The 25490-nt window shown below is 40.7% G+C and overlaps 5 protein-coding genes across 5 annotated transcripts; 2 read left to right on the forward strand and 3 right to left on the reverse strand.

The window, feature by feature from the left end:
• Window positions 1-685: 685 nt before the first annotated feature.
• Window positions 686-2041, forward strand: LOC131323366 (uncharacterized). The gene is made up of 2 exons (XM_058355123.1): window positions 686-1493; window positions 1610-2041. The coding sequence occupies exons 1-2, from the start codon at window positions 1002-1004 to the stop codon at window positions 1940-1942; spliced, it is 825 nt and encodes a 274-aa protein (XP_058211106.1). The 5' UTR covers window positions 686-1001; the 3' UTR covers window positions 1943-2041.
• Window positions 2042-6670: 4629 nt separating this feature from the next.
• Window positions 6671-10357, forward strand: LOC131323367 (uncharacterized). Its single transcript, XM_058355124.1, has 4 exons — window positions 6671-7151; window positions 8104-8322; window positions 9837-9862; window positions 9945-10357. Exons 1-4 carry the CDS (start codon window positions 6780-6782, stop codon window positions 10174-10176), a joined length of 849 nt encoding a protein of 282 aa, XP_058211107.1. The 5' UTR covers window positions 6671-6779; the 3' UTR covers window positions 10177-10357.
• Window positions 10358-10851: 494 nt separating this feature from the next.
• On the reverse strand, window positions 10852-12512 carry LOC131323369 (uncharacterized). The gene is made up of 2 exons (XM_058355126.1): window positions 12337-12512; window positions 10852-11819 (listed from the first exon to the last, which is right to left on the reverse strand). Exons 1-2 carry the CDS (start codon window positions 12508-12510, stop codon window positions 11214-11216), a joined length of 780 nt encoding a protein of 259 aa, XP_058211109.1. The 5' UTR covers window positions 12511-12512; the 3' UTR covers window positions 10852-11213.
• A 1686-nt stretch (window positions 12513-14198) lies between these two features.
• LOC131323368 (uncharacterized) lies at window positions 14199-15902 on the reverse strand. Its single transcript, XM_058355125.1, has 3 exons — window positions 15780-15902; window positions 15507-15701; window positions 14199-15047 (listed from the first exon to the last, which is right to left on the reverse strand). Exons 2-3 carry the CDS (start codon window positions 15678-15680, stop codon window positions 14436-14438), a joined length of 786 nt encoding a protein of 261 aa, XP_058211108.1. The 5' UTR covers window positions 15681-15701; window positions 15780-15902; the 3' UTR covers window positions 14199-14435.
• Window positions 15903-22584: 6682 nt separating this feature from the next.
• Window positions 22585-25154, reverse strand: LOC131323370 (uncharacterized). The gene has a single exon (XM_058355127.1). It carries the CDS (start codon window positions 24741-24743, stop codon window positions 22758-22760), a length of 1986 nt encoding a protein of 661 aa, XP_058211110.1. The 5' UTR covers window positions 24744-25154; the 3' UTR covers window positions 22585-22757.
• Window positions 25155-25490: the final 336 nt, after the last annotated feature.

The raw sequence follows: 25490 nt of genomic DNA on the forward strand, positions 1-25490 counted from the left end.
TTACTTGCACCGCCCTTAAGAGATGTTCTCCACTTTAAATTTATGTGAGCTCCACTCCAAGTGTGTTGATAAAAGCCTGTAAAGCGACATGTGGCGGTGATTATCCAGTTCTCCTATGGCACCGGCACATGGTGCTCTTGGGGACACCGCCATGTGGTATTGAAGGGTCTTCTCCACCATCGCGTTCGTGTGGAGAACGCCTCAGGAGCACCGCCACATGAGCAAATGAATAATTCACCCAAGAGCACTTTGCATGTTTGGACACTTTTTACACATATCGAGGCCAACATGGGGAAGCATTTTCTTTGTGTCTTTATGTAGTAATAATATATACACATGTTATTCTTTGTGTTTTGTGACTCTCAGGTTATTGATATGTATGCGCCGTTCTCCCTCTCCACTCAATTTTCCTCTCTGTTCTGGTTCACGAACCGGTTACTTGCTGACGAACGTCGCATAAACCCTTCTTTGTTTTTTTTTCCAAAATCCAAGACACCTCTAGCCCCTAGCTAGCTGTCACATAATGCCAAGAAACTTCAATTATAAAAATGACCCTTTTTCCTGTTGCTTCAAATGCATCTTGTACTATCTTATACAGTAAAATTCTAAAAATACAAAATACTGTAGTTTTCTCATATAAAGAAAGAATCATCACATGGGCAGTTTGCTGGCATGATTCTACCCATAGCCTCCCCTCCCATGTTCCCTTAGTTGTTACTCCATTAAATGCATTCACCTTACACTTCAAATCTCTCTCTCTCTCTCTCTCTCTCTCTCTCTCTCGTAGGACAAATCATCAACCAATCATCTTGTTTGTTCTTATCTCCACATGATATTGAATGTGTAGCAATCTAGAATCACATGGTGTCCAGCCCTCTATATGGTTCCCTAGACACCCATGAACAACTTGTTCTTCCCTATATACATAGAAAAACCCAAGAACCCCATGTGGGTCTTCTTTAACCTTTTTGTCATGAGGGTGATCAGAAAGTTGGGAAGCTATGGAGCATACTGATCATTGTAACCCCCCTGAGTCCTCCTCTTCTGATACCAAACCTGAGGACCTCTTGGAGGAAAGTTGGTTCTTTGGGAATCCACTTGATAAGAATACAAAGAAGGCTATATTGAGGTGTTACTCTGTTCCTTGTCCTTCTTCCTCAAGCTACAGCCAAGAAATGCTGGCCAGTAACTCATCTGGTGGCGATGATCACTCTTTATCAACGAAGAAAGTGTCCTCCGAAGGTGGCTTTGATCATCCGCCACCGTCGCCACCACCTTGTACGGTGGCGAGGGAAGAAGAAGTAAGGAAAGAGAAAGCCATCATGAGTAAGTCTATTCTGGAATTGCGGGAGCAAAATCTGCTCCGGGCACCATCTCTGCCGCCTGGTATAGGGAGGGAAGAAGATGTTGAAAGTGATTTTGCTTTGAGCAAATTGATTAGGCAAGCATCTCTCAATTCTACCGATGTGTTGCCGCCCAGGCGCAATTCAAAGGTAATATAATCTTCAACTTTTGTACGCGCACAGAAGCCTAACTGAATTCCTCGTTAGGACCTGTTTTATAAAATTGTGTTTCCAGCTATCAAATCTTTCTTGAACTTGTATTGCAGGTCATGAAGCAAACTTCTGTTGTTTCAAGGCACCGAGAGCGAAAAAATCCAGAACCAGGAAGCATTGACATGGAGGCTTGCAATGATATGAGGCGTCTGTGCTTTGATCAAAACAGGATCAGGAGGAAAAGTGGAAGTGATTTTGAATCCACAGAAGTGAGAAGATTCAAGGAGTTGGGTTTCAATTTTGACAAAGGGGATTCAAACCCAAGTGAAGATAGGAGCTCTGCACCTCCAATTCCGAGCTGGGTTGACAGCAAGAGCTCATCAGCAGAAGATATGAAGGCACAGATCAAGTTCTGGGCTAGAGCTGTGGCTGCTAACGTCCGCTGAGATTATCAAATAATTCAGGATTTAAGGCTCCGTTTGGTTTGTTTCCATGTAAAATATTTTTCAGAAAACAAATTTCAAACTTATATTTTTCGGTGTTTAGTTGGCACATGAAAAATATTTTCAGAGAGAGAGAGAGGATAAGATGGTGGAATTAGATTCCGGAGAGAGGGAGAGAGATATGAGAATAAGGGAATTAAACGTGGTCAGGATTGACGATCGGGGAAACTCAGCAGTGAGAATTGCAGTAGAAGGCGCGCAGCAGGTTCATTTCAAAAAATAATTTACGGAAGATTTAAGAGTAAGTCATTTTCATCCAATTAATAAAAAATGTTTTACATATAAAATATTTTCCTCATTTTTTATACAGTCAAACACATGTAAAATATTTTACGCCCAAATAAACAGAGCTCAATGTATATACTGATTGAATTCAAGGATTTGGAGAACTAGTCTTTAAAGTGTTAAGGAATTACGACAGGATATTTTCTCTGGAGATATGTATGAGAAGTTGACTGATGACACACTTGTTATTTAAGTGTGGTTGTTATCCATTCACTCATTGTACTAATTAAGACAGATCTTGAGTTTTATTCTACTGCCTTGATCCGAAATCTTGATTTAATTTGCATCCTTTGATGCAATGTTAAAAACTAGTATGATAAAGTGAATTTAGTTTTGTTTCAAGGTTACATGATCCGTATTCTTTATGGGGTTTTCCCCCTAAAAAAATAATTCAATGAATTAAGTCCTAAATTTATCTCCATGAATTTGGTGCAATCCATCTTCAATACTCAATAGCCATATGTTCTCACCGAAACAACTTGTTAGGAGCATGGATACGGTCTCTTTGTATTGGTGAATTCCACAACAAAATACACATTTAATAGTATTCCCGTTTATCGAGTTGTAATTTCTTTAGTATTTATTTTTAGAGTGTCTGTTTAGGAAATAGAAGGAAATCAAACATTATGTAATTAAGTGTGGTAGAGAATGTTTAGGAAATTGGCTTGGAAGAAAATCAATATCAGGAAAAGGAAAGATTGTCAGGGCAATATGGGAAGGTGAAATTACGTGTGTATGGCAAGATGGAAATGCAATCAAGGGAATTGTATCAAGGGAATCAAGGGGATCTCAAATATGTGGGATGCAAATAAGGGAACTGTATCAGTTGTGATTGCTCGAGAAAACTCCGAACAAGCCCTTGTCGTTGCTTGAGCAACTTGACAGCTCTATCTCTACCTATTTATATACGGTTTATGCTCCGTTCCAGTTTTTTGAAAAATGAACTTTTTGAAAATGAAAGTAATTTTAAGCTCAAAAATCATATTTTTACGCAAATAATTTTTCTACCAATATGGATCTTAATTGATAGATTTCATTGAGATCTTTTAAACGGTGCAAAAGAAATTGAAAAATTATTTTTCATTTTCATTATTTTGAGTTTGAAATTACATTCTTTTTGAAAAAGAAGGTTTAAAAAGAAAGTGGAACGGCACCTTAGTTGGTTTTTTAAGGTGACCGAATATATGAGTGTAACCCCTCTCTTGCTCCAAAACAGAGAAATATCTAAGGGAGATTTTTAGTTTGTCTCTTGCTCCAAAACTGAGAAATATCTAAGAGAGATTTTTAGTTTCTCTTGGAAAAAGATATGATTGTTTGATCATCAAACTTCCGGATTAATTCCATGTCCATGAGCCTCTCCATACTTTGTATTTGCTAATTGACATGTTCTTTGGGTGGATTTCCGGTGGGTACCGATGGTAGATTCCGTTGGTTATTGGAAAACTTGAGCGATTCAAAACAGCGGTGGTCAAGCACTAGTGCGGTGAACGAGTGATTCGGCAATCAATCGAGAGCGATTATAGGTTGTAAGTATAGGTTTGTTTGTAACCGTACACTTGAGTTATAGTGCATGATTTCCTTCCCGTAGTTTTTACCCGTTTAAGGGGTTTTCCACATATATTCTTGTGTTCATCGTTTATTGTTTTTCAATTCCTTTTATATTTTGCTTGTTGAGTATTCGGATAGCGAAAAAGGATTTTTCACAACTAAATTCTAAGAGGAAATCAAACCATCACTCATCATTTTACCTAGCATGTTAACGAGGGATTTGAGCCTTGGGGGTGGATGTAAAATGAATTTGGTAAAATGTTTGTGCTAATTGTGGGTTTCAATTGGATGTCTTTTGATACTCTACTATTTTTGCTACGATTGGTTCTTATATTCCGGCATTTTGTCAGCCTCATTCAGCAGTAGGTGTCTAGGTTTCGATAGTTTTGATTTACTCTTATATTTCGTGAGTAAATCTGTATTTGCCTTCGGACTCGACATTTTATATGGATTGAATCAATTAAAAAAAAAATAGAGCGAAATGAATTGAGAGTCGTGAACTCAAAGGAGTGTTTAGTTGGGAAAAGAAAGGAAAAGAAATAATTGCTAAATAAGATATGAAGTACACCAATAGGTACTAGGAGTAAAAACAATGAGTGTTGCTACAGGTACCGAAATTGGGGGACCGAAATCGGACCGACGGCCGCCGGCGGGCCGTCTCCGGCCACCGGACGGCCGATCCGAGCCGTCCAAAAATTCTAAAAAAAAAAACCGAGGGGGCCCACGCGGGAATCAACGTCATCCGAGGTGTGTAGGGTGCTTGATCGGAGCACCCCTTTTCGTGTGTATATACACATATACACACGAAAAGGGGTGCTCCGATCAAGCACCCTACACACCTCGGATGACGTTGATTCCCGCGTGGGCCCCCTCGGTTTTTTTTTTTAGAATTTTTGGACGGCTCGGATCGGCCGTCCGGTGGCCGGAGACGGCCCGCCGGCGGCCGTCGGTCCGATTTCGGTCCCCCAATTTCGGTACCTGTAGCATTTTTGAAAAACAATAGTCCTTTATTCACTTGCTAAGTTTTAAAAATTGGAGGATACAAAGAGGATATAAATAATTGCTAAATAAAATATGTTGTTTTACTGGTTTGATGTTATTATTTAGGCTATTAGGTTACAATCCTCTCATTTTTCGATACAGAATAGATGAGATGTAATTAATTTTACAAAGTCAAAGTTATTATCAAATTTGATGTGAAACCGATTTTCTCCTTTGTTAACAGAAAAAAAAAACTCCAAACGAATGGATTGAATTTTAACAAAAGAATTTGCAAGAACTTGCTATTGTAAGAGTGTTCACAATAGCATAATTAAAAATAAGGGCAAAGTCCACTTTCACCTAGGTCTATCAATGGACCGGATCCGATAGATCCGGATTCGATAAGACCAAATCTGATCCGGATCCGATAAGACTCAAATCCGATAGTGATAATCCGGATCCGAATCCGAAAAATCCGGATCCGATCCGAAAATCCGAATCCGATCCCGAAACTTTTTTTACTTCAAAAATTTTAGCAAAAAAAAAATTTTCCGAAAAAAAAAATACTTCTTAAACATTTTTTTTTCAAAAAAAATTTAAAAAATAAAGTTCGGATTCGGATTAATAACGGATTTAATCCGATCCGATCCGGATCCGTATTGAATTACCGGATTCGAATTATCGGATTATCGGATCGACTTTATCGGATCCGGATCCGGATCCGGATCTGATTTTTCAGATCGGATCCTGATTAGATCCGGTCCATTGACAGGCCTACTTTCACCTCTTGTGATTTTGGCTATGTGCGGATACATCTCCTATGATTTAAAAGTATGCATAACCCCCAATGGTTTTAAAATTATGTGGATAGATCCTCTGCCGTCATATTTTTCATCCATATTAACGGAGGTGTACCTCACACACCTCTAGAATGTAATATCAGTCGTTCATAATGTATTAAATAAAGAATAGAGTATTTCTGTAAAAAAATCATCTTGACCAGGCATCAATAACCAAATGATCTAATTTTTAGTAAATTCAAATTTGAAATTTTAATTTCATAACAAAATCGATTTGATCATGAGCTTTTCATTTTTTGATTGACTTGAATTTTGACATTGATGTAGTACTCGTTAAAATTTACAATATCAACGGTTTGGATTCAATTTTTGGTATATGGGATGATGTGATTAGATTTAAAAAGGAAGAAGAATCAAGGGATATGATGATGGTACATCGGTCTTTTAATGTTGTGTCCGTTAATATGGATGGATAATATGACGGTATGGGGTCTATCCGTACATTTTCAAAATCACAGGAGGTTATATGCAAACTTTTAAACCATAGGGAGTGTATCCGCATATGGCTCATACCACAGGGGGTCAAAGTAGACTTTGCCCTAAAGATAAAGGATTTCTAAATTAGCAATATTGGTCTAAAAATTGGTTCACAATGATATAATTAAATTTAACAACCTTTTAACCAATAATAAAATATTTGCATTTGAATAATCAAAACTTGTAATCTTTTTTCTTTGGATAACCAAATTTAATGGAACCACAAACCCTCTCTTTCCTTTATCTATCTTCCTCTTTCCATTCATCACTATCAATAGACGCACCCACTTGCATTTATTTCCAATTCTCTCCACCTCTCTCTACTAAAAATGAGTTTTCGATTGTGCACCATTGTGGAACTTTACATTATTAATCTTAACAACTCCTAAAATATATAATTAAAAGATGAGATAATAAATTTTAATTACGAAGCCTTCTGTAGCAACATCATGAAATTCTATTTTCTAAGTTACGGAGTAATATCTGAGGTTTAAATGCAAAGAAGATATCCATCTATCCTCTTCTCTCAAAGGATGAAGACGACATCGAGGAGAGAGAAACACTGAAAACAGGGAGTAATCAGCAAAAACCCCTCTCTCTCTCTCTCTCTCTCTCTCTCTCTCTCTCCAATGTTGCAGTCTCAACACCCACTACTCTCTTCCCACTTCAACTTCCCCTTCCCTCTCTCTCATCCCCACAACCCAACTCTATCTTCATTCCCTCTCACCACTCTCCCTTCTTCCGTCTCAGCCCGCCTCCGCTCCCCACCCCAACAACCATGGCTCGCCCTCGCCCAAGTCCCCGAGACTCTCACCGAACGCACCACCACTGACGCCGCAGATGAGGGACCCATAGAACTCCCACCGTCGTCCACCTCCATTTTCGCCACCACCGATGACCCTTCGCCCCTTCAACTGGCCACCAGTATTCTTCTCACCGGCGCCATCTCCATTTTTCTCTTCCGCTCTCTCCGCCGACGCGCAAAGCGAGCCAAAGAACTGGTAATGCGTACTAATCTTTATTGGTACCTCCATTCGAAAAAGATTGTCCGCCAAATGGTTAACTTAACTTAAAAGATTTTATTTTATTTTTATAAATTAAAAGAACTGATTAGTAAGCAATTTCAAACTTTTTTTATAAATTAAAAGAACTCATTAATATATCTAATTATCTAGTAACCGCAAAAAGTTTGACTTTTTTTAAAAATAAAGATGTATTACTTTCGCGAGGGTGACACTTTTCAATGGAAGTACACTGATAATCCTTGCATGTTTTTTGAAAAATTATGCAGGAAAAGTTTACCATAAAATGGAGCTTTGAGTTTTATTTTTTCTTTTAAAAAGAGCAAAGACTTTTAGTTCAACCATTTGGTGTTCTAATGAAAGTCATTGAGATAGTATTTATGTAATCCAAACCATTTATTTGTTCAATTGCTAGTTTTTCATTGTTCGTGTAAAAAATCAAATTGTTCAGTCTCAATAAGTACCACCCCCACCCCCATATACCTCCTCCCCTAACTTACTTTTTAGTTCTCATTTACGGATGGGACAATCTTTTTGGATGGAGGCAGTACTATATGCTTTTATGTGTTGTTAAGGCTTAAGGCTTTAGTTAGGATTTTGATGAGCTGGGTTGTGGAGGAATAAGAGAAGTTAGGTAATGCATCCTGGTTAGTGTTAATATGTATTCTCAAGGCTTAACTTTGATTTTGATGAGTTGGGTGTATCCTCAAAGCTTAACTTTGATTTTGATGAACTGGGATTTGGTGGGATGAGAAAATTTAGGAAATCCACACTAATCTGTAGTCTTTGATGTGTTTCGTGTATTGTTAAGCTTAATTGGGACTATGATGAACTGGGTTTTGGTGGGATTGGAAAATAGGGTATGCATACCAATATGTACGTTTTATTTATGCTTATTTTGATTTGCTGAAATGGGTTTTGGTGGGTTTAGAAATATAGGTCTTCTGGGGCGAAGTTGTCGTTGAAGGAGGAGGCAATGGAGAGTTTGAAAGCAATGACGCCTGCACCGGCTGATGTCAAGGGTCCTCCATCACCTGTTCAAACATTGTTGGGTGGAATAACAGCTGGTGTGATCGCACTTATTCTTTACAAGTTCACCATCACGGTCGAGAGCGGTCTTAGTCGGCAGACACTTTCGGATAGTTACTCGGTTCGTTTGTCGAATTTCCCTTTGTTTGTGAATTGCATCCACTGCATTTGTTTCATCAGCATTTCTGTTGTTTGTTGGCAATTGAAACTGTACACCAATTGAGAATATGTTCCTACTTTTTATGTAGAATTTACTAATTAATTTAGTTATGGGCACGTTGAGCCAGAGTGAAGTCTGACAATTCATAGATTAGATGACTGAGAACCTGAGAAATAAAAGATAAAAAGAGAGAACTTTTCATATGTTGAGTGAGTAGCAATTCTGACTAGTCACTATAGGGAACTTTAACAAGAAGTTGGATGATGTAGCCAATTTCATGTTCTACTAAAGTTTGGTTTGAAAGGGTTCCGGGCTTTCTTTGTCTATGGGGTTTATGTATGCTTTAGATGATTAACCCACCTCTGCATTTCAGCTGGCACTGCTGCTAATCACCTTCTTTTTGGAAGACAAGAAAGTTTTGCGGGCATCTGTTTCTAAAATGACACGATAACAAGTTTGGAAAGCAAACTTATAATCCTTTTATGATTCCCATCCGTTCAAACCTAATTTAAGACACTAGAATTGCCGTTCTAAATTTTAGAAGCAAGGTGCAGTGTGTGCCTTCGATAGTGATCATCTCTACTAGGTGTCATGCCATTTTGGTTTGTGATTTCCTAGTAGAACTTGAGTTTTAGTTAGATTCCTTATGCAACACCATTAAATATTCCGGTTGGTCACTGTTGTGGGGAAGAGAGGCTGGGAGCTGCTGATCTCTCTGTTTGGATTTTAGTTCCGGTGGAGCTTTGGACTCTCACTGGATTTCTTCAGATATATAACATTTCCTCGCTTTCCGAGAACTTTAATGGAATCAAAAATGACAACCACCTTCCGGTTTTCTGTAGCTGAATGACGTGTCTTTTTGGAACGGATGAAATTCGTGAACTTTCATCTTTGTTTCTTTTTCTCTTTCCACGAATCATTTAGAAATGAGAGTGATATACATTCTGCAGTATAAGCTTGACTAAAAGATGTCAGTAGGATTCTGTCAATCTATTCTTCAAATTAGAAAATCGTTCTCCCAATCTCGATCTGGTATATTCAACTAAAGTGAAAGCTAACATAATATCTTTCTGCAGGGTGAAATAGTTCACAGAACAGGCAGAATCTTGGAATTAAGCAGAATTATTGCAAATAAACACACAGTTAACTGACCTGTATTTCTAGGAATAGGATCACATACTATCAGGTTGATGTAGCTTTGAAAGGAGCCATTACATGTTTATTTATATGGCACTTTTTCTTCACAACATTTGCGCCCCAATACAAACAGGACAATTTATCTATTTGTATGTGTGTGACTAAATATTTGTGAGGCATCAATATGAACAGGAAAAATCCTCAACTAAACCTTTTTTTTCTGCTATTTACATGTTCTAGCATCCTTCTATGTTTGATAAACAGCTTGAAAACAGTGCAGTATCTATCAGCTGTCTAGTAATGGTACTTTTTTGTATTTTGTGTGTTGTATTTTCCAGGTTCGCCAGATCACTATAACCATAAGGTATCTCCCTCACCTCAACTACTTAGCAAACTATTTTGATTTTTTGTAATGATATGGGAGCTTTTCGCATATTTACCTGCAGGACCATTATAAATGGATTGTGCTACCTTGCAACATTTGTTTTCGGCATCAACTCTGTAGGTTTGTTTGTATACTCAGCCCAACTTGCATTAAACTCCCTCACGGGAGATTCCTCAAGTGAAGGAACTGGAACTAAAGATGAAGCACAAAAAAGATCGAATCTGGTGGAGAAGAGTCCCACAGAGAGCTCAGAAATTAGCAAGGAGGATCAAGGTTCAGAGAGCACACAATGATGGAACAGAAAACAAAACCCGAATAGAAGGAACAGGTTCCTGTTCCTCTGACCAACTTGTAGAACACATTTATTCAAATCATATTTAGCAGTTTTATAATCATGTTTTTGCCCTGATTATATTGCATTCCCAGCTCTATGCAATTCTTCATGTATCGGTGTATAAGATGGCTGGGTTCGTACCCGCTGACCTTGATTCCTGGATAACATGATTGGAAAAAAATGAGAGAGCACCGTTCTGAAAGCATGATAGGTAAATATCGTGTGGGAAAGGCCTGAAGATGTCCCACTCTCCCAGACTTATAGGTTGAGTTGAATTTTAAATTTTTGGTTGGGGTACTGTGGCTAAATCCAGAAGAAACATGTTAGCGTAAACCAGGGGGAAAAAGTAGTCAAATGTTTGAAAAGAATGGGACTGTTACTGCAAATCCATGTTGTTGCTTCTAAACTACTATTTAGAAGCATTTCATTTCTCCACATTTTCTGGATAACAATGGTGAAATATGTATATGGGACGACCATTAAAGAGATTTCTTGTATGCTCTTAGAATGCCCAGAAGTCAGAACCATTGTGATTTAGGTTTGCGCCCTCTCTCTCTCAGTTGATATGCTTCCTTTAACAAGACCACACGAACACAACCAACGAAGAAGTTTGTTGATTGAGTTCTGACATTGGTTTTGACATCATTGAACAATGTTTGGTATGTTTTTTTTCACTCAAATCCAACTAATTAAATCAACTCGCTCAATCCTTCAAGAGCAACATGGCAGTTTAGGCATTAAGTCCCTTCTCATGATTCTGCTGTTTGCATACAATCGATACATCACAAACAGAAACTGCAAAAAAGTAATGTTAGATTCTGCTGTTTTCAATCTGCACAGCTGTTCTAAAGTCAAGATAACTAACAAGAAAAGCTTGAGGCTCAGGTACTTCATGCCATTAGAGAAAATACATGTGGGTATCTCTCTTGCTTTATTCTTGTGGTTGTAGGCTCTGGCTCATTGTTCTTCACCTGAGAAGGTTCTGCTTTGACTCCCCTATGGTCTCCCATGGTGCTCAAAAGCTCTACCCACTGCAGTTACTTCCTGACCAATAGCTCTACCCACAGCAGTCACTTCCTGACTAATCTTCTTCAAAAGGTCACGCCCTTCCATCGCCGGTTGATACGGAAGCAGCGGAGTTGTATTCCAGTCTAGGTTATACAACATCACCACCATAACCACAGAGCAAACAAACATGGGAATCGGACCAAAAACCCATAGCAACAAAGTGATGGCAAAGTACAGGGCACGCATTCCGACCGACCAGCAATTACTCCCGGACACCACCGCCTTCCGGACGTGAGCCATCGGAACGTCAGTGTTTGGCATGGTTATGAGGAAACTTGAATGAACGTAGCATCTGGCACTTTGCAAAAAAGCAGCAAAAGCCACCAGGAAGCAGATGAGCAGACTTATGTGTTTGAAGGCAATGATTGATTGGCTTGTGTCTCCATAGATGAGGGTGCTTGTGAAGGTGCTTGTGCCTACGAACCATGTCCCGATTAGAGAGCTTACAACCATGGAGATTGAGGAGAGGGAAAATGCTGCTGAAATGTTGTTGTTGATCACTGTCAAAGCTTGGCTTCTGTCCTTGCATTCAACCTGCAAATAACCCCATTAGAGATCTGAATCTGGTTAAGGGCGTGTTTGTTAAAACTTCTTTTCTTTTGGCTTAGAAAAGGACTCATAGATACGGTAATAACACGAACCCTACATAAAAAGTACTCCAAAAACTACTATAACAAACAAACTACTCTACAACCATTACCAAAACAAAAACTATCGTACATCTAGACGAATGTCTTGTCAACCATTATCAAATGGAATAGCCAAATCCGTTTCTGTTGTTAAAACCTTAATTTCTACAAAAGCTGATTGAAAAAGTCAGGTCTTAGAAGGTAATAAAATTGATGTCTTTCAGGATCAGCGTTTGAACAGTTTTTATTAGAATCTATTTCTTTGCTTAAAAGCAGAAGCTTTGACAAACACTTTGACACGATTTCCGTTGCGCCAAAACCTTAAATCACCTCAGGAGCTATGACAAACACCCCTGTGCCGATTTTGATAAACATTTTGATGACTAGAAGGGGAAGAAGAGAGCGGGAGAAGGTGAAGTGACCTGCATCATTTTGTCAACCCAAGCTCCCCTGTAAAAGTTGTCACGGCCCATGGACGTGGTGTCGGGACGTCTGAAGTGTCTGTGTAGAAGCAAGAAATGATAGCCAAACATGATCAGTAACCCACTTGGGACTAGTATTACATCCAAGTATTCCTTCTTCCATGTCCAACCCATTCTCTCTCTCTCTCTCTCTCTCTCTCTCTCTCTCTCTCTCTCTTAGAATTCTTACACAACTATGACTGCTTGTTCGCTTGATGTAAGGTAAAATATATTTTTCAAATGAACTCTTCCCTCATCTCTAGACTAGATCTGGAAACGCGCCATTTTAAATCGACTGGTGGGTTGTTGAAGTTTGATATAAAAAAGTTAACGAGCTTAAAAATATAGTATTAAGGTTGGTCTGCCTATACCTCGAGTCTGTATTAGGTAAATTTTAGCTGAGCAAATCACATGCCTTACTCAAGTAGCCGTTGGAAATCGTAAACAATACAAGTTTATCCGGTAGAATATGTTGTTTAAGCTTCGTTTGATAACTTACCGAGTGGTTAAGCTACGGAAAAAGTCTTAAAAAAAAGTGTTCCAAATGATGTTAACTGGACCGCCGCTTACATGGGATGAGACAACTGATTTGGGATTTGGCCAATCAGGTCAGCCGCTGACTTGCAGATTCCAAGATGAGAAAACTAAAATTTAATCTCGGGCTGGTTTCTTTCAAGTTTAAGGAGCTTAATCGAGTTTGAAAGCAATGACGCCTGCAGCAGCTGATGCCAAGGGTACTTATTGGGTGGAATATCAGCTGGTGTGAGCACTTATTCTTCACAAGCATCACGGTCGAGAGCAGTCTTAATCAGCAGCAGACACTTTTCGGATAGTTTTTTCGGTTCGTTCATCAAACTTCCCTTTGTTTGTGAATTGCATTATTGTTTTTATTTTTGATGGTGCATTATATGCTGCATTTGTTTCATCTGAATTCATGTTGTTTCTAGGCAACAGAACTGATCAACACCAGTTAGACAATATGTTCCTGCTTCTCATGTGGACTTAAATGAAGTTGTGTATCCTCTACTCCAGTATTTACTAACTAATTTTGTGTATGGGTGCATTGAGCTAGATCTAGTGAAGTCTTAGAATTCATAGATTAGATGACTAATAAGACCCTGAAATAAAACAAACTAAAAAAGAAGACTTTTTGTATGTTGAGTGAGCAGCATTTCTCACCATGGGAAACTCTTAACAAGAAGTTGGAGGTTCACTCTCAGAGAGTGATGAGCCTTAACAACCATCGATCATTCAGGGAATTTTCTCACCTCCGCTTCTCCTCTTCTCACCTGTACTCTCTCTTCAACATTTGGGATTTTGTCAAATTTTGATACGAAATTTTCATTCATGGCGGCGACCCCGCCTGAAAACGTCAAATCTGTGCTCAAGGTTGGCGCGTGGACTAAAAATTCTGTTAATATGGATGCAAAACATGATAGCAGGGGTGTATCCGCACAAGTACACTAAGCACAGGGAGTTATGCACTCACTTGAGAACCATATGTTTGAATTTAACCGGAATTATTGTAAATAATCACAAGTAAAATGACCAGTATTTCTAGGAATGGGATCGCATACTATGAGGTGGATGTAGCTTACAAAGAGCCATTACATGGAAATAGCAGTAGTGAACTGCGCAAAGGTAGCCGGAGTATCGAATGATACATTGCAAAATCAAGTGTCGCGACCGTGAATTTTTTTAAAATTATTTTTGGTGCCGAAGTACTTGAAGTGGCCATAGCGGTCGTGTAGCAGCTGTGAAGAGCGGCCATGAAGCCAGCAAAAAATCGGATAAAAGGAATAATCAAACAGTACATAGTGAGAATTGGCCAATACGGATGTGTATTTTTTATAGCACCAATACAGCGTGGTGTAGCAGTATTGGAGGACAGAAAAAATCACTATGTAGTGGCTTACACAAGCACAAATAGATTACTTGTCCGGTTTGTCTTGCATTGCAAATACTGTGAAGGAAAAGAAAATTCTAGCATTCCTTGTATTTTTGTGGTTGTAGGTTCTGGCTCATTTTTCTCCATCTGAGAAGCTTCTGTTTTGACTCCCCTATGGTCTCCCATGGTGCTCGAAAGCTCTACCCACAGCAGTCATTTCCTGACCAATAGCTCTACCCACAGCAGTCATTTCCTGACCAATCTTCTTCAAAATCTCAGGCCGTTCCCCGGCTGGTTGAAACGCAAGCAGTGGAGTTGAATTCCAGTCCAGGTTATACAACACTACCACCGTAACCAAAGAGGAAGCAAACATCGGTACCGGACCAAAAACCCACATCAACAGAGGGGTGGCAAAGTACAGGGCGCGCATGCCGACCGACCAGAAATTACTCGCGGACACCACCGCCTGCTGAATGTAAGTAATCGGAATATCCGCGTTTGGCATGGTTATGAGGAAAATCGAATGAACGTAACACCTAGCACTCTGCACAAAAGAAGCAAAAGCCACTATAAAGCAGATGAGCAGACTTATGTGCTTGATGGCAATGACTGATTGGCTTGTGTTTCCATAGATGAGTTGGCTTGTGAAGGTGGTTTCCGACGAGCTTCCGATCCATGCCCCGATCAGAGAGCTAAGAACTAAGGAGATTGAGGCGAGGTTAAATGCTGCTGAAATGTTGCTGTTGATCACTGTTAAAGCTTGGCTTCTGTCCTTGCTTTCAACCTGCAAACAAATAGTAACCCATTAGAGATTGAGGTCTCTTGTGAAGAGCGTGTTAGCCAAATTTTAAAGTTTACAAAACCTGGTTCCAATATCATAACTGGAGTAACTGATTTTTGTAAGCAGTTTTGACTAGAATCTGTTTCTTTGCTCAAGAAAGGTAGAAGTTTTGACAAACACACTGACACAATTTTCGAAAGGTCGAAATCAAGAATCAACAAGAGCAACACCCCATAGACAATTCTGATAAGATTTTGATCAATAGAAGGGGAAGAAGTGAAAGAGACAAGCCAAGAGGCGTTTAGCCCAACGGCATCAAGGGTGCACTTAGGTATCAGGAAAAAGGAGATCGAAGTTCAATTCCTCTTCCATGTGCTAATCTAACTATTCTATCAATACTGATCCTCGTTGGTTAAAAAAAGAAAAAAAAAGTGAAGAGGGGATTGGAGTTGGTGAAGTGACCTGCATCATTTTTTCAATCCAAGCTCCTCTGTAATGGTTGTCATGGCCCATGGTAGTGGTATGGGGAAGTCTGAGGTGTCTGTGAAGGAGGAAGAGATGATAGCAAAACATGATCAGTAACCCAGTTGGGACTAGAACTATATCTATGTGCTCCTTTTTCCATGTTAAACCCATGCTCTCTCTCTCTCTCTCTCTCTCTCTCTCTCTCTCTCTCTCTCTCTCTCTCTCTCTCTCTCTCTCTCTCTCTCTCTCTCTCTCTCTCTCTCAATTAACAACTATGACTGTTTGTTTGCTTGATCTATAAGTAGTGGGCTGTTCCTGTTTGATTTAAAAGTTCTAACGACCTCAAAGATGTAATTAAGGTTGATTTGTTTATAAGTGGAGCACGTATCAAATAATTTTTTATTTGACAACCACTTGGGGTCAGGCTCCATAAGAGAAATTTCTAGTGAATCCTCTAGTCTCGGCGTGAATGGCCTGTCTTTGACCGGACCGGAGAGGGAAAGAGTCAAAAGGTGCGCCGAAGACCCTAAATTGGCCCGGACACCTCTAACCGTCGAACCAAATTCGAAAAAAATACTACTCTTCTTTAGCCGTGCAAATCACAATCCAAATTCGTGTAGCAGTTGGCTTTTTAAGCAATTCACATTACACAAGTTAATCAAGTGGAATAGGTGGGTGTTTAAGCTTATTTTAAAAATGTGAAAAGTTTAAAAAATACATTCATGCTTTACGTTAATCCTAAATTAGAGATGAGTGATTAAGCTTCCACACAAGTTTTTCCAAATGATTTCAACATTGCTGACGCACATACGGGACCAATGTTTGGGATTTGGCCAATGAGGGCAGACATTCACTTGGAAGATTAAAAGATGAGAAAGACTAAAGTTCAATCCTGTACGGAAAGTTAGGTAAGCATGCATTGGGCTGCTTTCAAGTTTTGTAATGGGCCTGAAGATCCGGTCGCTCATCTCAATAATCGACAGCTCGGATCTTAATTGAGTAATGGACAGTTCAGATTCGTATTATTGTTTTTTTGGTGGGAGTGGGAAGAAATATATTAATAACAACATCATTACAATCTATCGTGTGCGGCTAAAATCATGTAAGAGTTAGTCCACTTGTTGCCAAAATTGCATGGTCAAAGCTATTTTTAGTGCAGTATAGTGGGAAAAAAAAAACAGCAATGCTACTATACCGGTTTGTTGCCATGGTGGCAAAATCTCAAAACTAGACTACTTAAATTACACTAGTATCATTTTTGGATGCAAATAGAATGGCTTAAATAATGTGATAATTTTGGCAATGGCCAAAGTCACCAAATTAATGACAGTGTGAGAATATCGGTGACATTGAATTTAGCGCAAGCGTGGAGATCACTCTTCTTCATGTCCAATTTTGACTTTTGACATGGAATTTGCCATAAGGATGGACTTGCTTTGCTCTTACGAAAGATTAGTCCCTGGGGGACTATTGTTTTAATTTAAAGAAGTCATTTTCAGAAGAAGATTCATTAATAGTCTGGCTCTGGGTTCACATCTCACGAGTTGCAATGCTTTCCTATGTTCCCATCATTGATTTAATTGAACCCGTTTTAAAGAAAGAACGGGTTATTCTGTGTTCGAATAGCACTGCCTTTTTTTTCCTTAGTAGGAAAGAAGTTTGGTGCAGACCTAGGGCTTATTTGATAACTTAAATTCAACACTGAAAATTGAATCAATTAAGTAATAAGTGATTCAGTAGGTTTGATAACCACATTTTATATTGCTTAACAAATTAAGTACCATTTAAAATATAGGCCAAAAAATTGAAAAAAATTAAATAGCTTTAAGCTACTTAATTCTGACTGAATTTTTATGTACTTACATTCAACCATCATACTACCACCACAACCACTCCCACCAACACCTTCACCACTCCATCACCACCACTCCACCACCACCACTACCATCACCACCACTAGCTCCACCCTTCCACCACCACCACTCCACCACTACCACTTCCTCCACTACCACCACTTCCTCCACTACCACTAGCTCCACCACTCTACCACCACCGCTCCACTAACACCACCACCACCATCACTACACCACCACCACCACCACCACCACCGCTCTTACCACCACTTCCACCACCTATACCAATCCACCACCACCACCACCACCACCATTCCACCACAACCACCGCCGCCGCCACCACCATCACTACACCACCACCACTGCTCCTACCACCACCTCCACCATCATCATCACAACCATCACCACCACCGCCACTCCACCACCACCACCATCACTACACCACCAATACCACTCCACCACACCACACCACACCACTCCTCCACCACCACCACTACCAGCACTACACCACCACTCTAGCACCTCCACCACTCCACCACCATCACCACTACTACTTCACCACCACCACCACTCCTCCACCATTACCAAAAGTATATTGTGACTGTTAGTAAATTAAGAGAGAATTGAAATAAAATTAATTCATCATTTTTTTAATTCAGTACTTAATATATTTATCAAACAGCTTTTCAGCTTAAAAATTTCAATTTTCAGTACTTAAGCTTTCAGTTTCAGTTTTATCAAACAGCAGCCAACCGGTATTTGGACCGGTTTGAGTGGGGGTAATAATGGAGATCGGCCTAACATTTTAAGATGTTCCAATTCTAGCCTAAGTCCAAATCAATTTCAGTTTTAGTTCTACTGTCTATTTAATTTCGATCGAAGAATTTCTTTAAGTCTATGAAGTCTTCCTAGTTTTTAGTAGTAGTTAATTATCTTTATCGGCCTAGCATTTTAAGATGTTCCAATTCTAGCCTAAGTCCAAATCAATTTCAGTTTTAGTTCTACTGTCTATTTAGTTTCGATCGAAGAATTTCTTTAAGTTCTACGATGTCTTCCTAGTTTTTAGTAGTAGTTAATTATCTTTATTTTCATTATGTTCTAGTCTTGAAAATGTAAGTTTGTTTCACCTATGCGTTGTTCCCAAGAGTGTCCTATATAACGTTTTATGAATGAATTGGGTGAAGCATGTTAATAAAATATAGCGTTTGGGTTGTTGAGAAGCATATTTAATTATTTTTCCTCATTTCTGTATCTCGTAAGTGAATTCCATTGAGTGATTAACAATTCCTGCGCCCTGTATCTGCATTAATCCTTGTGTATCCCATGGGTTTTTAACATGGGTGGTGAACGAGCATATTTTGTTTCCTGCTCCCCCTAAAAGGAACTGAGAAGAAGTCGTCAAAACTGGCTTGGGATATCATGCACAATAATATATGACAACTCATTTCTCAGAGTTCTTCTTCTGGAGTTATTAGGTAATCCAAATCATAGCACTCTCATCTGAATTCCATAAATAACAAAGATGAAAGCTCACCGCGGGAGTTGATCCAGGACGCTCTACAATAGCCGTACCGCTCAAGTTCTACCTTTTGTGAGAACAAAAGGAAAAGAAGACCAAAGTAACAGTGATTACTGATCTCCTTATGTATCCGAATTGCCAGGGGTTGAGAAGCCATGACAGAGTCAAGCATGGAGAGAATGATCGAGTACGACGTGAAAGCCAACATTTTTGCAGCAGAGAGTCGTCGACTTGTAGGAATGACGCTCTTGATTGGGAAAGCTAACTCGCAAAAACTCTCTTTCTTCGCCACTCAAATACATCATCCCATGGAAGAGATGCAGCAAGCGGGGTTAACTAAATTGTTGTGCGGTGGGGGTTGTCCAAGCCCGAGGTCTTGTGGGGCTTACCTCAGGGCCAGTTCGGAGGATATCTGCTGTTAACTGACATGAGAAAGGAATGTATGTACTTCACTAATCCGCATAAAAAGATGAAGAATAGAAAAGTGAAGACCATAGAGAAAATCAGAATAAGGGGAAAAAGAACAGAAACTACAGCTAAAAGACTCACCAAAACTAGAGAAAAAAGCCAGACGGAGCAGCCACCGACGGAGAAGCCAGCCGAATCACCACACCGTTGTGTTGGAAATTGACTAGAATTCCTAAATTGACTAGGATTCCTTTTCCTATTTGGTTTAGGTTTATTTAGTGTTTTCCTATAAATAGGGACCTTGGGGGTTCCTAGGGTTATGGTCTTTTGTTCAAGGGCTTAGATATTAGGGTTTTGTTTATGCTCTTAGGGTTCCACCAAGGGTTTGTGTCTCCCTTTTGGGTTCCACCAGAGATTTGTCCCTAGATATCTGTTTGGTGCTTCAATTAGAGTTACGGGTATAGCCGGCTCTTTGTTTCTCTCCCCGTTTATAGTGAATCCTCTTGCTCTTTTCCCCGTGGAGTACGTTCTTGCTTTGTGCTTGAACGGAACCACGTATATCCTTGTGTTCTTGTTTATCGCTTGTTGATTTATTATATTCTCAATTTCGTGTTCGGCACAACAAATTGGTATCAGAGCTCCGGGTTTCAATCCGAGGCTTTTGTTTTCTGTTGCGTATTGTGCAATTGGTGATCGTTTCAATGGCGACTCGTTTCGAAATTGCGAAGTTCGATGGGCAGAGCACTAGCTTCAGTTTATGGCGTATTAAGATGAAGGCTTTGCTTGTTCAACAAGGATTACACAAGACTTTGTTAGGAAAATTGAAGAAGCCTGCTGATATGCAGGATAGTGTGTTTGAGGATCTCGATGCGAAGGCGCTCAGTTCGATTCAGTTGTGTTTAGCCGATGATGTGCTTCGCGAGGTCGGGGAGGAGGATACTACTGCCGGTATTTGGTTGAAGTTGGAAAGCATCTATATGACGAAGTCTCTTACCAACCGGTTGTATTTGAAGCAGCGCCTTTATACGTTTCGTATGAGGGAAGGTACGCCCGTAAAAGACCATCTAGATGAGTTAAATCGAATTATTATGGATTTAAAAAATATTGATGTTGTGATTGATGATGAAGATCAAGCCCTTATTGTGTTATGTTCTTTGCCTGCATCTTATGAGCATTTTGTTACTACCCTACTTTACGGGAGGGATACGATTTCCATGGAGGACGTTAAGTCTAGTTTGTATTCGAAAGAATTGAGGAAAAAAGTATCCGGTGAGGGTGGTGATTTTGATGCTCAGGGTTTGATGGTGCAAGGAAGAACTTCTGAGAGGGATTATGGCAGTAGAGGGGTTTCTGGCTCTCGTTCCACAAATCAGGAAGTAAAGTGTTTTTACTGTAGGAAATATGGGCACATGGTGAGAAATTGTCCTAGGTTGAAAAATAAGGATAATTTTGAAGAGAAGGTTGTTGCTGGTATTGTTGAAGAAGATTCCGACGATTCACTTATGGTTCTTTCTGTGAGTGTCGGTGATGTCTGTTCGAATAACGAATGGATTCTGGACTCCGGATGTTCTTACCACATGTGTCCGAATAAAGATTGGTTCGATACTTATGAATCGGTCAGCTGTGGTACAGTTCTTATGGGGAATAACATGTCCTGTAGAATTGTTGGGATTGGAACAATTAAAGTCAGAATGCATGATGGGTTTGTGAGGACGTTGTTTGGTGTTCGACATATACCAGATTTGAAGAGGAACCTTATCTCTTTGGGTACTCTTGACTCTTTGGGTTGGAAGCATACCGCTGAAGGTGGAGTCTTGAGGGTTTTGAAGGGTGCTCGTGTTTTGATGAAGGGTCGGAAATCGAATAACCTCTATGTGCTTGATGGTAGTACGATTGTGGGTGCTACATCTTTGGGTTCTTCATCGGTGAATTCGAGGTTGACTCAGTGTTGGGTTTTTAACTCTGTGGTAGAGTCGATAATTAACTCCGTGTGGAGTTTGAGCAGATCTTCGAGTGCATTCGGGAGGGATGCGTTGGGTGGGAGGTGCCCGTTGGAAGATAGAGGCTCAATTTGGAGGCATGTGCGGCTGGGTTTCCTGAGTCGCGTTTACAAGGTCAAGCAGGTGTGCTTGAGCCTTACTCGTTTGTGCCGTTGGTGATGGCCCCGTGGGGGGGCTTTTGGGGGAGATGAGCGATTAAAGGAGAGGATTGCCTATAGTGTTGAATTCGATGGAATTCAAGTCAAGGTGGAGATTTGTTGGAAATTGACTAGAATTCCTAAATTGACTAGGATTCCTTTTCCTATTTGGTTTAGGTTTATTTAGTGTTTTCCTATAAATAGGGACCTTGGAGGTTCCTAGGGTTATGGTCTTTTGTTCAAGGGCTTAGATATTAGGGTTTTGTTTATGCTCTTAGGGTTCCACCAAGGGTTTGTGTCTCCCTTTTGGGTTCCACCAGAGATTTGTCCCTAGATATCTGTTTGGTGCTTCAATTAGAGTTACGGGTATAGCCGGCTCTTTGTTTCTCTCCCCGTTTATAGTGAATCCTCTTGCTCTTTTCCCCGTGGAGTACGTTCTTGCTTTGTGCTTGAACGGAACCACGTATATCCTTGTGTTCTTGTTTATCGCTTGTTGATTTATTATATTCTCAATTTCGTGTTCGGCACAACACGTTGCATGCCTTCGTCCACCACAGTAAGCGGTGATTGCTGCTGGCATAGATGGATTAATGGTTGTTTGGGGTTAAGATTCCGAAAGAGAACTTCTTTTCATCTATCATTTCGCGTTATAGAGTTGTTTGTAAGTTTCGAATCATGTAGTTTTTTTTTTACTTTTGAGGTGACCGATACCAAAACGAAAAACAAGAAATTCCATTGTTCAAAATTGAAACCAATCAAACCCTTACTGGAGCAACCAAAACTCTTCCATTTTCCAGTCTTTTCGATCCGTTATCACTCCTAATTACTAGGCAAGATAGCTGAAAATGTCATGTTAGACAAGTGGAATTTGCATACAAATTTCCATGCAGAATCATGTATAATCTGTCGTGGTCTTATATTTTCAAACCAAAACAAAACACCGCCATTTGGCTTAATTCATTACTTCCAGCAAGTCCAATGTCCCGGCCGGGGGCTCTGTTGTCCCTTAGCCGTCCATCCGTGCATATTGCCAAGATGATATTTGAACCATCCATTGCCGAGCATATGGATGGCTCGGATGGAAAAAACACCCATCCGAGTTAGCTTGATGGGAAACCACTCAAATTTTCATTAGAAATTTTCAAGGAACATTAGACGAAATAAAACTTTTAACTTACTAACCTCTTTTAACTTCTGAAACTAGTATCAACTAAAGGAGAACAAACATGCACTATGCATTGCAACATTAAAATCTACCCATAAAGATGTTCCTAAGAAATATCTACTCATACAACAATCCAAACAGTAGAATTCCTTTCTACCACCTTGGCTCAGAACCCAACCCCAGCCGCGCCGACTCCAAATGTGGCTCGGCGGTGAGGCTCAAGCCGCTCAAGCTTCCTATTCTTCCAAAAACAGGTCTCCGGGGCCAACTTAGCTGCCGCCGTCCTCATCGGCTCTGACTTGCACCGCGTCAGCACGAACGGCTCGTACGCCACCGCGTTCACCAGCTTCTGCTCTATCAATGCCGCCATCGACACCGCCGAGGCCGGCCCCGCGGTCGAGTCAATGCTGACCCTCCTTCTGGGCCCATCGCAGCCGTCGGTTCTCTTGACCTTTCTTCTCTCCGGTTGCCACCTGATAAAATCCCCACCGCATACCCACGTTTCCTTTGAAACCTCCATTGATAGCTTCGGCTCACACATCATCAGTAGTAAACACTCCGGCAACAATGAGCTTCTCTCTCCTCTGTTTTCTTGTTCTTTCTTCACCTCTCCTTCTCTCTCTGGATTCCCATTTCCTTCTCTTTCTCTGGCTTCTGATTCTATCAGGGTTTCGTCTGACTGGGTCCCTTCCTCTCTCTCTTCTTCCAATTGGGTCTCTTTCTCTCCCATTGACACCTCCTCTGTTTCTTCAATCTTTTCAGCCTCTTCTTCTTCGAAAAACATCTCCTGAAGTCCCAAGAACAAGTCCTCATCCGGAGACCTGATTTCTTCACTCTGAACCTCCCTAGACTGACAATCTTCAACTGGGTTTTCCACATTTTCTTCATTTCCTAATGTCTGCAAATCTGAAAAAGCTTCAAAAACAGAGCAGCTCACCTCATTTTCCTCTGCCTCCGATGAAACCTTAACCTCTTGAACTACTACTGGCTCTAATTCATCATTTTCTTCATATCCTTCTTCTTCAATTTCCTCACTAATTTCCAAATTCTCTTCTGGGTTTTCTCCCTCTTCAGCTTCTTCTTGCACCTCCATTACCAAATGTACCTCTCCTTCTGGGCTTTCTCTCCCTTCTGCTTCTTCTTGCACCTCCACAGCTGAATCTTGTACCTCTCCTTCTGGGTTCTCTCTCTCTTCAGCTTCTTCTTGTCCCTCCATAACCAAATCATGTGCTTTTGCTTCTGGGTTTTCTTCCTTTTCCTCTTCAGCAGAAACCAATGTGCCAAAAGCTTCAACCTTTTTATCCTCCGTTGATCTTTCTCCATCTGGACCACCCACTTCTTCATCTCCTTCATCCTCGTCCTCTTCTTCTTCTTCTTCTACTTCTTCAGCACTACGTATAGGTGACTCCCAGAACCGATTAACAAGTGCCGAAACCCTAATAGGATCAGATCTGCACCTCATCAACAAAAGAGCATTCTTTGGGGGCACACAAATACTCACTCTCCTTTCCTCTTCTATCTCCACACCACACTCCTCACTCACTCCGCACCTCCCATCCTCAATCTCTCTCTCTCCTCCCTCTGCTTCTCTCTCCTCACCCTCTCCACCCACCACCAACTCTATCTCCCTCCCCTGCACCCCCACCAACCACCTCCCGAACACCGCCACACACGAAGAATCCCCACCATTCCCTTCATTCACTCTCCCTTCTTTTTCTCTCGGTCCTGTGCCACCCATCGAGAAGCAAGATGGGCGGCACGGAAACAAGCAGCTGAATTCAGCCCCAAACCCTCTTAAGGCTTCACAAATCGTTAAAGGGAGATGAACCCACTTCTGATTAGGGTTCACATTCCCTTCGGTTTTGCGAAAACTCACTTCCCCGGTTTTAATACTCTGCTTCTTGCTCCCCTGTTTTTTCTTGGTTTTGACTCGGACTTGGCCGATGCAGGTGACTTTGGGAGAGGAAGGCTCGGGGTTGTCGAAGGCGGAGCGGGGTTTTTTCCCTGCGGTGGGGAACATGGGGGATTGCGCGCCTCTGAGGCTTCTGTTAGTTTTGAGGCGGCGGCTGAGGGATGGTGGGAGAGACATAGGGGTGGTGGAGTCGCGTGGGTGGCGGTTGGGGCTGAGGATTGATTTCGATGTGATTTTCATTGCGGTGTTTTGGCCATCAAGCAGCAGGAAAAATGGTGGTGTCGATAAAGGGCAGAAAATGCCGAGGGAGTTTACTGTATGATTGATAAAGTTAGCTGTGATTTGCTTGGAGTCTTGGACTGTGGGTTGTGGTTGTGGACTGGGGAGAGATACGGATATGTGGATGAAGAGAGAGAGAGTGTGATGATGGTTGAGGGAGGATGAGATGAGAATATTGCCGTTTGTCTTTAGCCAAAAGCCACAACTATGCTTGTGGGGTTCAGTGGAGTATTAAGCCAAAGGTCTATCCACCATCCAAACGCGCCGTAAACGAAATAACAGGTGAGCTTATCAATTGCGAAGAGGTCGTGTATATCTGCTACGTTATCTATGCTTTGTTACTTATGGGTTTCAAGCGGTGCCCGTTCGGCGTATTCAGACCGGTTATTTTGATTTTGGATGACTCAGATTTAGAGAGAGAAAGATGAGAGAGAGTAGTGAGGTGAGAGGAGAGGAGATAAAAGATTTCAATCAGAGCCGTTCAACACACTTTTGGACGATCCGAAAGAACTGAGCAGGCACCACGTCGACACAGCCACGTCCGATACCCAAAAATTTCTCTTAATTGAAATAGTGACTTGGTGTAAACTGATAAATACTATTATCCGAAGACAATGAACAAAAATCTAATACAAAAATGTGATCTCCTGCCCTCCGTTATATACCAATAGCAAATTTCAAAGGGCAAACCGAACTAGAGAATAGTGA

The sequence above is a fragment of the Rhododendron vialii genome, chromosome 4a (assembly GCF_030253575.1).
Source record: "Rhododendron vialii isolate Sample 1 chromosome 4a, ASM3025357v1".
NCBI classification, from domain to species: Eukaryota; Viridiplantae; Streptophyta; class Magnoliopsida; order Ericales; family Ericaceae; genus Rhododendron; species Rhododendron vialii.